At 52.0% G+C, this 13,513-nt stretch overlaps 1 protein-coding gene and 1 pseudogene across 1 annotated transcript; one reads left to right on the forward strand and one right to left on the reverse strand.

Moving 5' to 3' along the window:
- LOC135287312 (zinc finger protein 345-like) overlaps positions 1-9,303 on the reverse strand; it is a 70,171-nt pseudogene extending 60,868 nt beyond the window's left edge.
- LOC135287239 (leukotriene-B4 omega-hydroxylase 3-like) lies at positions 4,455-7,257 on the forward strand. Its single transcript, XM_064400600.1, has 7 exons — positions 4,455-4,640; positions 5,659-5,725; positions 5,800-5,929; positions 6,001-6,122; positions 6,203-6,278; positions 6,363-6,446; positions 6,546-7,257. The coding sequence occupies exons 1-7, from the start codon at positions 4,455-4,457 to the stop codon at positions 6,793-6,795; spliced, it is 915 nt and encodes a 304-aa protein (XP_064256670.1). The 3' UTR covers positions 6,796-7,257.
- Positions 9,304-13,513: the final 4,210 nt, after the last annotated feature.

Raw genomic sequence — 13,513 nt, forward strand, 5'->3', positions numbered from 1 at the left:
GAATGGTCCATTTTCCTCCCTCTTCCCACTGCTCATTTGTCCCATCCCAACTCCAGAGGAGCAGATTCTGGAAAGCAGACCTGCAGGGAGTCTTGGAGTCCTCATCCCAGAGAGGGAGGAAGGAAGAGTGAAATCAGGAAGAAAATTCCAGGTTTTTTCTCAAACATAACGACCACTAACAGATCTTTACTCCATGTGTGTAATATCCAGGTGATGAGGCACATTGCTCGTTTTTAACGCCAAATCCCAGCACTTTGGGAATAGTTTCAGGACTAGAACAAACCACAGGCCAATATTTGACCCAGTTTGCTTCCTAAATCAGAAATCATGAAACTTGTCCCAAGCTGTGCTTCCCTGCAGTAAAGAAGGCAGTTTGATTGCTTTTGTCCTGAGTATCTCCTGAGTTCATGACTTCAGAAGGACAGGAACGGTCCTGACACCCCAAAAGCAGCCACAATGAGCAGGATCAAACCTCCAAGTCACCATTCAATGTTCTCCATCCCTGCCTTCCAGAGCCCAGCAGCAATTCCTGCTGCTTCCCCTGCTCTGGGTCAGCCTGCTGGGATTGCTCTGGTGTGCAGAGCCAGTCTCTGCAGGACAAAGCGCTCGGAGCCGCTCTGTGTCCCGCAGCGTTGGCATCTCCTGTGCCGCTCCATGGCCGTGGGGCCTCTGCCACCAATGTGCCTCCAATGTGACACCAATGTGCCACATATATGTAACCAATGTGCCACCAGCATGCCACCACTGTTCATGGCTGTGGTTCCGGTTCCACCACTGTTCCACCTTTTCCATGGTTACCCCAGTGCTGCTCAAAAGCTGCTCCAGTGCTGCTCTGGGGATGTTCCAGCACAGTTCCTCTGCTTGTCCAACACTGCTCCAGCACTGTTCCAGCACTGCTCCAGCACTGCTCCAGCACTGCTCCTCTCCCGCTGTTCCAGAGCTCTGTTTCTGCTCCTCCCCTGCTCCCCTGCTGTTCCATGGCTGCTGCTTCTGTTCCAGTGCTGCTGCCACAGCTGCTGTGTCACAGAGAGGGGAACGTTTGGGCACAAACCACTGTGGTGTCACAGAGACCAGGACAATGGGACTGCCACAGCTGTGGTGTCACAGAGAGGAGAAAGTTGGGACGGCTGCTGTGGTGTCATAGAAGAGAACACTGGGGTTGCCACTGCTGTGCTGTCACAAACAGGGGAACATTTGGGGCTGACACTCCTGCAGTGTCATACAGAGGGGAGTGTTGGGGCTGCCACTGCAATGCTGTCATAGAGAGGAAAATGCTGAGGGTTCCACTGCTGTGTTGTCACAAAGAGGGGAACGTTGGGGTTACAACCTCTTTGGTGTCATAGAGAGGGTTACATTGGTATTGCCACTGCTGTCATGTCACTGACAGGGGAACACTGGGGATGCAGATGTTGAGGTGTCACAGAGAGGGGAATGTTGGAACTGCCACTGCAGTGCTGTCATAGAGAGTAGAACTTTGGATGGCCACCGTGGTAGTGTCACAGAGAGGGGAACTTTGGGGCTGCCACCACTGTGGTGTCAGAGAGGGAGAGACACTGGGGCTGCCACTGCTGCAGTTCCACAGAGACAGGGACTTGGGGCTTCCACAGCTGCAGTGTCACAAGGAGGGGAAAGTTGAGGTTGTGACTGCTGTGGTGTCACACAGTGGAACACTGGGACTGCCACTGCTGCAGTGTCAGAGGGAAGGGAACGTTGGGGCTGCAACTTCTGTTTTCATAGACCAGGGGAACGTTGGGTCTGCCACTGATGTGGTTTAAGAGAGATTGGAACCTTGGGGCTGCCACCACAGTTTTCTCATAGAAAGGGGAATCTTTGGTTTGCCACTGTGTTGGTGTCAGACAGAGGGGAGCGCTGGGGGTGCCAGCTCTGGTGTCACAGGGAGGGGGACTAGGGGGAGTGCCACAGCTGTGTTGTCACAGAGAGGGGAATGCTGGGGCTGTAACTGCTGTGGTGTCACAGAGAGGGGAAGGTCAGGATTGCCACCACTGGGGTGTCACAGAGAGGGGAATGCTGGCACTGCTACGGCTATGGTGTTACAGAGAAGGAAATATTGGGGCAGCCATTGATGTGGTGTCATAAAGAGTGGAATTTTGGAGCAGCCCCCCCTGTGATGTCAAAGAAGGGAATGTTGAAATTGCTACTGCTGTGGTCTCACAGAGAGGGGGACTTGGTACTGCCACACCTGTAGTGTCAGAGAGAGGGGAACATTGTGGCTGCCACTGCTGTGGTGTCACAGAGAGTGAAACGCTGCCAAACCTCCCCTGGTGCTGTGCCCACTCCAGTGCTGCTCCTCTGTGACACTGCAGGGCCTCCTGGAGACATTGTGACACTGCAGGGACTGATGGGATCACAGGGGCCCTGTGACACTCTGGGGTCTTGGAGAATCCAGAGGCCCCTTTGGGGCCATGGGCCCTTGTAAGAGATGGTCCAAACTTTCCCTCATTTGCCTCATGATTATCGCAGGGACAGAGACTGGGACCCCAAGGACCCTGACTGGAGTTCTGGCCTGGCTGAGGTGGATGCTGCCCAAGTGATTGTGCACAGCTGTGTTTGCAGTGACTGCTTCTAGCAGGGGGCTGGCAAAGGAGCGACTCACCCTATATGCTTGCACCTGCTTCTTGGCAATAGCCCATGAATTTCCCCACCTCTTGGCCAAATGAACTTTCAGGGGTAACTTTGGTGGTTCCCCATGGAAAACCCTTCATCTGCTTCTCTACCACAATGACAGACAGAGATTGCAGCCCCCCCTCCCAAGGACTGAGACCCCTCTGATTCTAACACGGGGAGCTGACCAAACTGAAGGGAGATGTGCCAGGTGTGGTCGTTGGATCAAGAAAACAATGACTCTCACTCACTGCTGAGAACGTGACCTGTTCCCCCTTGACGGTTTCAACAGACTTACTCTTCATTGTACCTGTTCCCCCATAGCGATTTCAAGAGAATTACCTGCTCACCCCCTTGGCAAAGGACTATAATAGACCCCTGAGTGTCAAATTCACATTTTCTGAAAAATCCCTTTGCCCAGGATTTTTGTCCAGGGAAACTGAAAAGCCTCAGAGAAAAATGAAAGCAATGATTATCTGATTTGCTTCCCCTCTGTTTTGCTCATGTGGAATGTGGTTGGAGATCGTTTACCAACAGGTGATTGTTTCATTGGTTTTTGCTGTGAATTGTTTTGACTTATTGGCCAATCAGGGCCAAGCTGTGTCAGACTCTGGAGGGAGTCATGAGTTCCATGATTATCTTTTTAGCCTTCTGTAAGTATCCTTTCTATATTCTTTAGTATAGTATAGTATAGCATTCTTTTAATATAATATAGTATCACAAAATAATCAATTAGCCTTCTGAGAACATGGAGTCAGATTCATCATTCCTTCCCTGTCTGGGGGAAACACAAATACAATGTCTGAGTTAACCAGGATGTTGAGATTCTCCCCGACATCACAAGGTGAATTTCCATCAATCTGGACCACATGGATTTTGTCTCTACGTTTGGTAGCTATACCTTCTCTTTCTCTCTCTCTCTTTCTCTCTCTCAATCTCTGTCTCTCTCTGTCTTTATATTTTATCTCTTTTCTAACACTTCTATGGCATTTGCTGTGGGCAATCAATAAAAGGTGCATTTCTTTTGATTAATACTGAAATCCCCTCTGTGTTGATTTTGCACTCTGAGATCAGTTAATGAACCATCACGACCTCCACTTGTACCAGTGGATCGAGACAGAGGTGCCCACCAAACCAAGGAGAAAAGACAAAACCAGAGGTCAAAGTGCCGTGGGGTGCTGTGGGTTGTCATGGGGTGTCCCTCTCTGTGCTGGCACAGGGGAGAAGCTCAGTGCAAGGAACAGCCACGGGAACATCCTATGGGACACGGGGACATGCTGTGGGACACGTGAATATCCCACAGGATACAGCCCCGGGACCTCGGGGACTTTGGTCCTTCAGGGGTGAGGGGCAGGGGACATACAGAGAGGGACAGGGACACACGGAAAGGAACAGGGTCACAGGGGGGAGATGGGGATGAGGACACTCAGAGGGGACAGGGACACATGGAAGGGAACGGGGTCACATGGGGGAGATGGGGACAGGGACACTAGGACGGGACAGGAACACACGACAACGGGGAAAGTGAACAGGGATATGTGCAGAGGGATAGGGACACACAGGTGGGGGATGGTGATACACAGAGGGAAGGAGGGATAGGGACACATGGAGGGGGGAACACGATGCCACCAGGATACACATGTGGGGACGCAGGACTAGGACATGTCAGCACAAGAAGCCATCAGGACGTGTCAGAGGACGCTGCCACCAGAGCGCGCGTTACGACAAAAGGCGGATCCGGTGACACCCAGCACGGCGCCACGTGACCCCGCGGTGACACCGCCCATGCCCGCCCCTTGCCCTGTCCCCAGCCTGTCCCCAGGAGCGGTTCCATGGCGGTGGCCATGGCACTAGGTTCCCTGGGCGTGGTGGCCCTGGGCACGTTTGTGGTGGCCCTGCTGCTGCGGTGGCTCTGGGATGCGCTGGTGGCTGTCACCCGATTCCGGGCCACTTGTCACCAACTGAACAAGTTCCCTATCCGGTCCTGGCACAATTGGTTGCTGGGACACACCGGCATTGTGAGAGGATAGTGGGTGGCACCTGCGGGGACAGGGGTGGAGGCACCTGCAAAGGAACAATTGGGTGGTGGCACCTATGAGGGGACTGAAGGAATGGGGTGGTGGCACTTGGGATGGTGAGGACAGAGTGGTGGCACCTGCAAGGGGACAGTGGGGACAGACACACATGTCCCCAAGGCTGGCAGTATCCTGAGGATACACATGTCCCCAAGCCTATCTGTGTCCCCAGTGACACACATGTCCTGTTGTCCCCAGGGCCAGAGCACGGAGGAAGCCCTACAGCAGGTGGACACCTTGGTGGCCCAGTACCCTCATGGCTGCCTCTGGTGGGAACTTCTCTGGCTGCCTGTCCTGTGCCTCTTCCACCCCAGCACCCTCCAGCCACTCCTCAGTGCCTCAGGTAGGACATGGGACATCAGATGGGTCCCCAGGGCCACCCATGGGTGTCACCGCACGTGGCACAGAGACCTGGCAGTGCCCAGGCAGTGGCCACCAACCCAAGTCCACAGGTCCCAGAGGTGTCACCATGGCCAGGCCAAATGCCACCCCACAGTGGCCACCAACCTGTCCTTGAGGTTCCCCAAGCCACCCAAAGTGTCACCATGTCCAGCCTCTGGTTGTCCCCCAACCCTCATCCTTTGGTGGCCATGAGGGGATGGGGGATGATGGTGGCCATGGAGACATGGAAGTGCTCAAGAGGGTGGCTGTGGCCATGGGGAGATGATGGTGACCATAGGGTGGTGGCCATGGGGGGATGGTGGTCAAGGGGATGGTGGTGCCATGGAAGGGTTGGCCATAGAGGCCAAGAGGATGCTGGTGGCCATGGTGGGCTGGGGCATAGACTGGTGGCCACAGGGGAACAGTGGTGGCCATGGGCAGCATTGACCATAGAGCTGATGGCCAGTGGGATGGTGGTGCCTGCAGGGTGGTGGCCATGGGGGAAGAGTGGTGGCCATGGATGGGATTTGGCCGTAGACCGATGGCCCCAGGTGGCCCCTGGCTCATCTCACCCCCGCAGGACGAGAACGGCCACACCCTGTCGGAAGAGAACATCGCGGCTGAGGCTGACACCTTCATGTTTGAGGGTGAGCACGAGCTCCCAGGCGCCACTGGGGAGGAGCCACTCCAGTGTCCCCTCACTCACCCAATGTCCCCACAGGTCATGACACCATGGCCAGTGGCCTGGCATGGCTCTTCTACAACCTGGCTGGCCACCCTGAGCACCAGGAGCGATGCCGCCAGGAGGTCCAGGAGCTCCTGGCTGGCCGGGACACTGCGGACATTGAATGGTGAGATGTCCCCAGGGCCACCCCAGGTCATGTGGCTCGGGGACATGGTGCCACCCCAGTTTTGTCCCCAGGGAGGACCTGTCCCAGCTGCCCTTCACCACCATGTGCATCAAGAACAGCCTGCGGCTGCACCCTCCTGTCACTGCTGTGTCCCAGTGCTGCACTGAGGACATCCCCCTGCGTGATGGCCATGTCACCCCAAGGGTATGGCATGGCCAAGGTGTCCACAGTGTCACCAGCCACCCTCATCTGCTGTCCCTAAAGTGGCCATTCCCATCCCACCAGGGGTCATCTGCCTGATGAGCATCTATGGGACCCACCACAACCCAGACCTCTGGCCTGAGCCTGAGGTAGGACCACCCTATGAGGTGTCCTTGTCACCATGATGGTGACAGCTGTGTCCCCTCGGTGTGACTGTGCTGGTGTCACCCCTGGTGTTCAACCCTCTGAGGTTCAGCCCTGAGAACAGCAAGGGACGGTCCCCGTTGTCCTCCATCCCCTTCTCTGCTGGCCCCAGGTAAGTGGTGGAGTGGGGACAGGAGTGTCCCCAGGTGCCACCCCCGTCTCTGGCTGGGTTCACAGTGGGGTGACACTGACAGTGGGGATGTGGTGGCAGGAACTGCATCGGGCAGAGCTATGCCATGGCTGAGATGAAGGTGGTAGTGGCACTGACACTGTCCCGGTTTGTGCTGTGGAGGGACACGGCGAGGCCACCCCCGCGCCGCAAGCCCGAGCTGATCCTGCGTGCTGAGGACGGGCTCTGGCTGCTGCTGGAGCCACTGGGAGTAGCTGAGGGACACGGGTCACCAGGACATGGGGACATCCTGCAAGGGAGGTGTCACAGCCAGGGAAAGAGCAGGGAATAAACGGGAGCATGAAGGGGAGAGTATCGTGGTGGTGGTGGGGATGTGCTGTCCTTGGTCATGGGACACCTCATGGCATGGACATGTCAACCCATGGACTTGTCCCCTAAGCCACTTGTCACCACCCATGGCCACGTCCCCCATGTCCTCATCCATGGCCATATAGCCCCATGTCACCATCTATACCTGTGACACCCCCCCCATGCCCAATATCGCCATCCACAGCCATGTCCGCACCCACGTCCTTGTCCATGTCCCCAGCTCCATCCCCACCATATTCCCCAATGTCACCATCCGTGACTTAGTTAAATGTCTTTATTTTTACCCCAATGGTGGGTGAAGGGATAAAGAAATATGAAGGAAAATCAAGGCCAAAATAAAAGGATTTACGTGTACATGCTGGCTGAGTATCCATGTGCCTGGGTGGGTAGAAAGGATCTTTTCTAGAGGAATTTCCACTCCATTGTCTCCAAAATCCTGGTTTTGTGCCCCAGTCCATCACCATTTGGCTGTGGAAGATGTCTCTAGGCCAGGGAGAATTAGAATCATGGAATGATTTAGGTTGGAAAAGACCTCCAACACCATCCAGTATTCCTTGATGCCACCTGAAGAAATGATTGGATGCAAAAGGTGAGATATTTTTGGGGTCAAAAGTAAAAAACTGTACTGTCCCCTATGAAATTCTGATGTCGGTTTGCATCCCTATGGATTTTTCTCTGGCTGTATCCCAAGTGTCCAAGAGGAGCCAGGAAGATGTGGAGACCACCAGCCAGGTGTCTTCCTAACATGGATCAAAGGACCATGGGTCACCAAGTCTCTGCCAAACGAGGGTCATCGTGGACCATCCAATGGGGGTCCTCCAGTGGGGGATGGAGTTGGAGCAGCGCTCAAAGCTCTTCCTGCACACGGGGCACTTGTAGGGCTTCCCTTACTGCTGCCTCCCTTGGTGCTGGGTCATAGTAGAGTTCTGGGAGAAGCGCTTGCCACACTTGGGACACTCTTAGGGCCTCTCCCCAGCGTGGATCCGCTGGTGGGTGATGAGGGTGGAGTTTTTCTTAAAGCCCCTCCCGCAGTCGGGGCAGCGGAAGGGCCTCTATTCTGTGTGAATCTGCTGATGCTTGAGGAGACGGTATCTGCTCTGAAACCTCTCCCCACACTCAGCACACTCATAGTGCTTCTCCCCAGTGTGGATCCTCTGGTGGACAGTCAGGCTGGAGCTCTGGCTGAAGCTTTTCCCACATTCCCCGCACTTGTAGGGCCTCTCCCCAGTGTGAATTCTCTGGTGGACAGTCAGGCCGGACCTCTTGCTGAAGCTTTTCCCACATTCCTCACATTTGTAGGGCCTCTCTCCAGTGTGGATCCTCTGGTGCATAATCAGGCTGGAGTTCTCAATGAAGGTCTTCCTACATTCAGAGCACGTGTAGGGACATTCCCCAGTGTGCATTGTCTGGTGGATGATCAGGCCAGTGCTGTCACGGAAGCCCTTCCCACACTCCCCACACACCTAGGGGCGTATCCCAGTGTGGGTCATCTGGTGGAGTTTCAGGCTGGAGCTCTTCCTGAAGCCTTTCCCACATTCTCCACATTTATAGGGGCGTTCATTGGTGTGGATCCTCTGGTGGCGGATCAGGTGGGAGCTGATCTTGAAGCTCTTCCCACATTCCCCACACTCATGGGGCCGTTCCCCCGTGTGGATCCTTCGGTGGACGATCAGGTGGGAGCTGATCCTGAAGCTCTGTCCACATTCCCCACACTCATAGGGCCGTTCCCCAGTGTGGGTCCTTCGGTGGACAACCAGGGCAGAGCTGATCTTGAACCTCTGTCCACATTCCCCACACTCGTGGGGCCGTTCCCCGGTGTGGATCCTCTGGTGGTTCATCAGGTGGTGGCTGATCCTGAAGCTCTTCCCACATTCCCCACACTTATAGGGCCGTTCCCCGGTGTGGATCCTCTGGTGGACGACCAGGTAGGAGTTCTTGAGGAAACTTTTCCCACATTCCAAGCACCAGTGGGGCTTCTTGCCATTGTCATGCTGCTCACTGGCTACCACCACCTCAGAGCTCTGGCCAGATCTCTGGCTGCCTTCCTGGCACAGGCTGGGTCTTTTCCCCTTGGAGCATCCTGGGCTGGCTTTGGAGCCCCTCCTCCTGAGGGATCTCCGAGGCTTTTTAGCCCCATTAGGTTCCTGTGCCATGGAGCTGCTCAAAATGGCCTCGTCCATGAGGTTCTGCCGTGGGGATTTGTCCTCCCTGCTCTCCATCCTCAGCTCCTTGTCTGCAGGAGAAGGACAAGGAGAGGATGGGATTTGCCTCCGTGCCAGAGGGAAGGAGAAGGAGATCCTCCCAATCCATCCCTGGCAGGACAGCGTTGGCAGCAGTGTTGTCCTACAGCCGGGGGCTGTGCTGGGCTGGGAGATGGAGCAGGAGAGAGGGGGAAAGGGCCACTGACTTCCTCCTCACCTGCCTCAGCATCCTTCGGCATCTTCTGCTTCCTCACAGCCTTCTCCTTCATCCAGATAAGGTCTGGGAATGGGAAATCCTGATTTGGGGAAAAACAAGATGTAAGTGCATTGCCTTTGGTGGTCCACTGGCCAAGTCCATCTGTAGAAGTCACCGGCTGTCTGGTGGCCAGAAATACCTCTAAAAATCAGCAAGTTCAAAACCACTCTCCCAGGGTTTCCAGTGTCCTTATTTGAGGTTATGGGGGTCCCTCTTCTCAGAGCTGCTGAGGGGCCCGTGGGTGTGTCGGAACCCAGAGCATCTCTCTGGATGCCCTGGATGTCTCAAAGCCCTGGCAGGGGCTCGGAGACCCTGGCAGGAAGCCAAAGACACCTGGAAATTCGATCTTAATTCATGGAGCAAATTGCCAACCTTATATGAAGAATTACAGGCCACAAAAGTTTAAGTAGCGTAGAAGTAGGGATCACAGGGTGAAGGGAAAAACTTTGGAGCACTGTACAGGGGGTTTTGTATGTTGTACAGGGGGGTTTGAAATTCTGTACATGGGGGTCAGGGGTCCCAAGATGGAGGGATTTGGGAGTGCCCTGTCCTTCTTCTTTCTTCTCCTTGGCATCCATGTTCAGGATGATGTTGGCATGTGTGGATTGGTTCATAGGGAAAGTGCACTTGCCAACAAGGGCGAAAAGTATTGGAAATTAAAGGTAAATATCTTATACGTAGTTTTTACTATAAAAGAGAAAACCGCCCTGTGGGCGGGGGAGAGTGCCCGTGGCTGTCTTGCTGATCAGACCTCGGCTGGACAGACAGAAAAACTCTGTAGATAAGGAACATTAAACTCAACTGAAGACCGAAAAGCAAGAGTCCAGACTCCTTCTTCGAAAGCACGGCCTGCCCAGAACCACCTTTTCCCGTGCTGGGCAGAGACAACTGACAGCCGACCCCAGCATGGGTCCTGGGCATCCCCCCCGCTCTCGGGTTCTGCTCAGCCATGCTGAGGGGCTTTTGGAGATCCCAGGGCTCATCCTCCCCTGATTCTGTGACAAATGTTTTTGTGATTTGTGTCAATTGGCAATGGAATCAGCAAATGCTTCTATCTGCTGTGTCCAAAATTGACACAAAAAAAGGTTTTAGAACTTTCTGGCCAAATAACCAAATAAAGCATCGAAATGAAGGAACTATAGTAGAGTAAAAGAGATGAGGTTGCAAGATGACTCATGCTTGGAATAAAAGAGAGGAAGTTATGGTAAAGCTAAGAGATATTGCAACAAAGCAACTAAATGCTTATGTATAAAAAAAGCTTGATGCACTTGACCAAATCATGTAGCAGACACCAGTGTAAGGCCTCCCTCCAGATGACCACAAGAAGGACAGGAATCAATGACCACCTGGAAAGATTATGAAACTGCGGATCCCAGCTTACTGATATTTGCTGATTTGGACTGAGCTCATTGGAAAATGCTTTGTAGGCTTAAAAACAGTATATATACTTTACTGAACTTGTAAGTGGTGTGTGCCTTGAGTACATCAGTGACTCCCCGACCACCCAGTGCTGCTGGCTTGCTTTCTTTAAAACAAAAGATATAGAAATAAAATCCAGATTGACTATTGAGATTTTATATCAATTTGATGATGCCGACCTGATGCCCTGGGATCTCTCGGAGTGAGGCTACTGCAGGGGACACCCCACTTTTGTGGCCCGTAGAAGCCAATAGCCCGGGAGCTAACAGTACCACAAACCTGGTAAAGAAAGCAAGCAAGGAACTGAGCTCCCTGAGAACTGCAGTTTAAATCACCTGCAATTCCAGTGCACGAAGATCCAGACAAGAGCAGCGGGCTGTGAGTATCGTTCGGCTGGGTGGACACGACAGTGTCTGAATGAAAGTGAGTGAGGTAGATGCAATATTATCGCGGAGCCATCGAGGAGTCCTTCTGTCTGTGCTTCCATCACCCCGCGAGGGGCTTGGCCAGTGAAGGGACAAAGCGAGTGCTTTGAGACACTGCTCACGATGGCTCAGGGGAACAGTAAGACCTCTGGCTCAAGGAACCCCCAGGGAGGTTCAACGAGCCCCCAGAGAGGCTCAAAGGGTCCCAAGAGAGGTTCAAGGTTATGGGGCCCCCAGAGAGGCTCTAAAAACGAGAAAGGGAGTGAATAAGCAGAGATACCCCCGGACAGCCCCCTGGGGTTAACAACTGCACATTGGGATGCAATGCCCTCTAGGAAGGGAAAAAGTAAAGAAGAGATGGTCCATTATTGTATGGTAGGGTGGACTAAGGAAGAAATTAGGCCTGATCATTTATATTGGCCAGTGCTGGGTCCTTTCATGACTGGATGTGTCAAGCTTTAAATCTTTATGTAAATAGTAAGGAACCCATTGATCAGGAGGAAAGTGATTATGTGGCACTTTGGAGGAGGGGGGGTCTCTGTAGTGATAACATTATACCCCCTGAAAACCAAAAAAAGAAGAAAGGTGGAGGAAAAAGAAAAACCTTGGGAACCATTAGACAATTTGCCCCCTCCCTATCAAGGGCAGGAAACTCTCTCCTCCCCTGAGAGGCCCCGGAGCTCAACAACTCCACCACTATCATCACAATCTAGTAGGACTCAGAGCAAGAGGAGAGAACAACGCCAGGAAAATAATTCTAGTGGGGAGGAGAAAGATCAAAAGAAGAGACTATTTTCCTTGAGAGAAGTACTTATGGGAAGAAATGATAGGGGAATAGTGTCTCTAGCAGTCCCACTTAACACTGGGAATGTAAGAGAATTTAAAAAGGAAATGGGGCGGCTGCTTGAAAAACCTTTAGGGGTTTCCGAGATGTTAGACCAATTTTTAGGGCCAAATAGCTACACCTGGGATGAGCTTCAAGCTATATTAGGAATACTATTTACTACTGTAAGGAAAGGGAAATGATTAGGCAAGCAGGAATGAGAGAATGGGAAAGGAGACACCAGCAGGGTCCACGTGGAGATCAAAAATGGCCTAATCAGAACGAGCAGGACAGACAAAATGTGAGGGACCTTAGAGATATCATTATACAAGGGATACAGAATGCCGTACCTCGAGGGCAAAATATTAACAAGGCCTTCAGCGTGCGCCAAGAAAAAGATGAAACACCTACAGATTGGCTTGAGAGGCTCAGAAAGAGCCTGCAAATGTATTCAGGAGTGGACGCAGATTCCCCAGTAGGAGCAGCATTGCTTAAAACTCCATTTGTGGCAAAATTATGGGGAGACATATGAAAAAAAAAAAGGCTAAAGAATGAGAGGATTGGCAGGACTGGGGTCTCCAAGAGCTATTGTGGGAAGACCAAAAGTTGTATGTGAGGAGAGATGAAGAAACACAAAAGGCAGAAGTCAAGATATTTGTAGCAGCTGTGAGGGAAACTCAGAAGGGGGAAAAGAAAGCGTTTAGAACAGAAGGACAAAGACCTAGGGGAGATTATAAGAAACTTCCCCAAATTAGAAACCCCGGAGATGGTCCTGCAGATTATCATTGCTATTAGTGAGGAAGGAGAAGACAAAGCTAAGTTGTAAGCAACAACAAAAAGATGGGGAAAAAAAAAAAAAAATATCTGAAGAGGACAAATAGGGGTGTCAGGGGCTGTACATCTTGAGGACCAGATCATCAAAAGAGCTCTTGATAGAACTAAAAATAGGTCCCCTAGGGGAAGAAGTTTACTTTTTAGTGGACACTGGAGCAGAAAGATCAACTATACAGCACTGCCCCAAAGGGGTAAAATTACTTAAGAAATTGCTCTAGTTGTGGCAGCAAAAGGGGAACCATTTAAAGTACTCATACTTTAAAATGTTGAAATTTAATCAGAAAATAGGATTTGTTTGAATGATTTGTTATTGGTACCAGAAGCAGACAATAATATGCTAGCAAGAAATTTAATTATAGCTTTAGGAATAAATTTAGAAGTGAAACAAGGAGAACTACAGGTACAGTTTTATACCTTAATGTCAGAAGATGAAGACAAAATTAATCCAAAAGTGTGGCACCATAAAGGGGAAACAGGAAAGCTGAAGATTGGACCCATTAAGATAGAAATAAGTAATCCAGTCGTTCCCATAAGAGTATCAGAAGCTTTGAGGGATCCATCAGTGATAGCTGCTGTCCATGTCAGAGGACATCAGAGGGGAACGGATTATGGGGCTCATGGCAATAATTTGGCTGATGCAGAAGCACAAAGGGCAGCAGTATGCTTACCTGTGTTTTTAAACAATTTGAATAACAGTGAGGATGATAAAAAGTATCAAAAAG

Source organism: Passer domesticus, chromosome 29, assembly GCF_036417665.1.
Source record: "Passer domesticus isolate bPasDom1 chromosome 29, bPasDom1.hap1, whole genome shotgun sequence".
NCBI lineage: Eukaryota > Metazoa > Chordata > Aves > Passeriformes > Passeridae > Passer > Passer domesticus.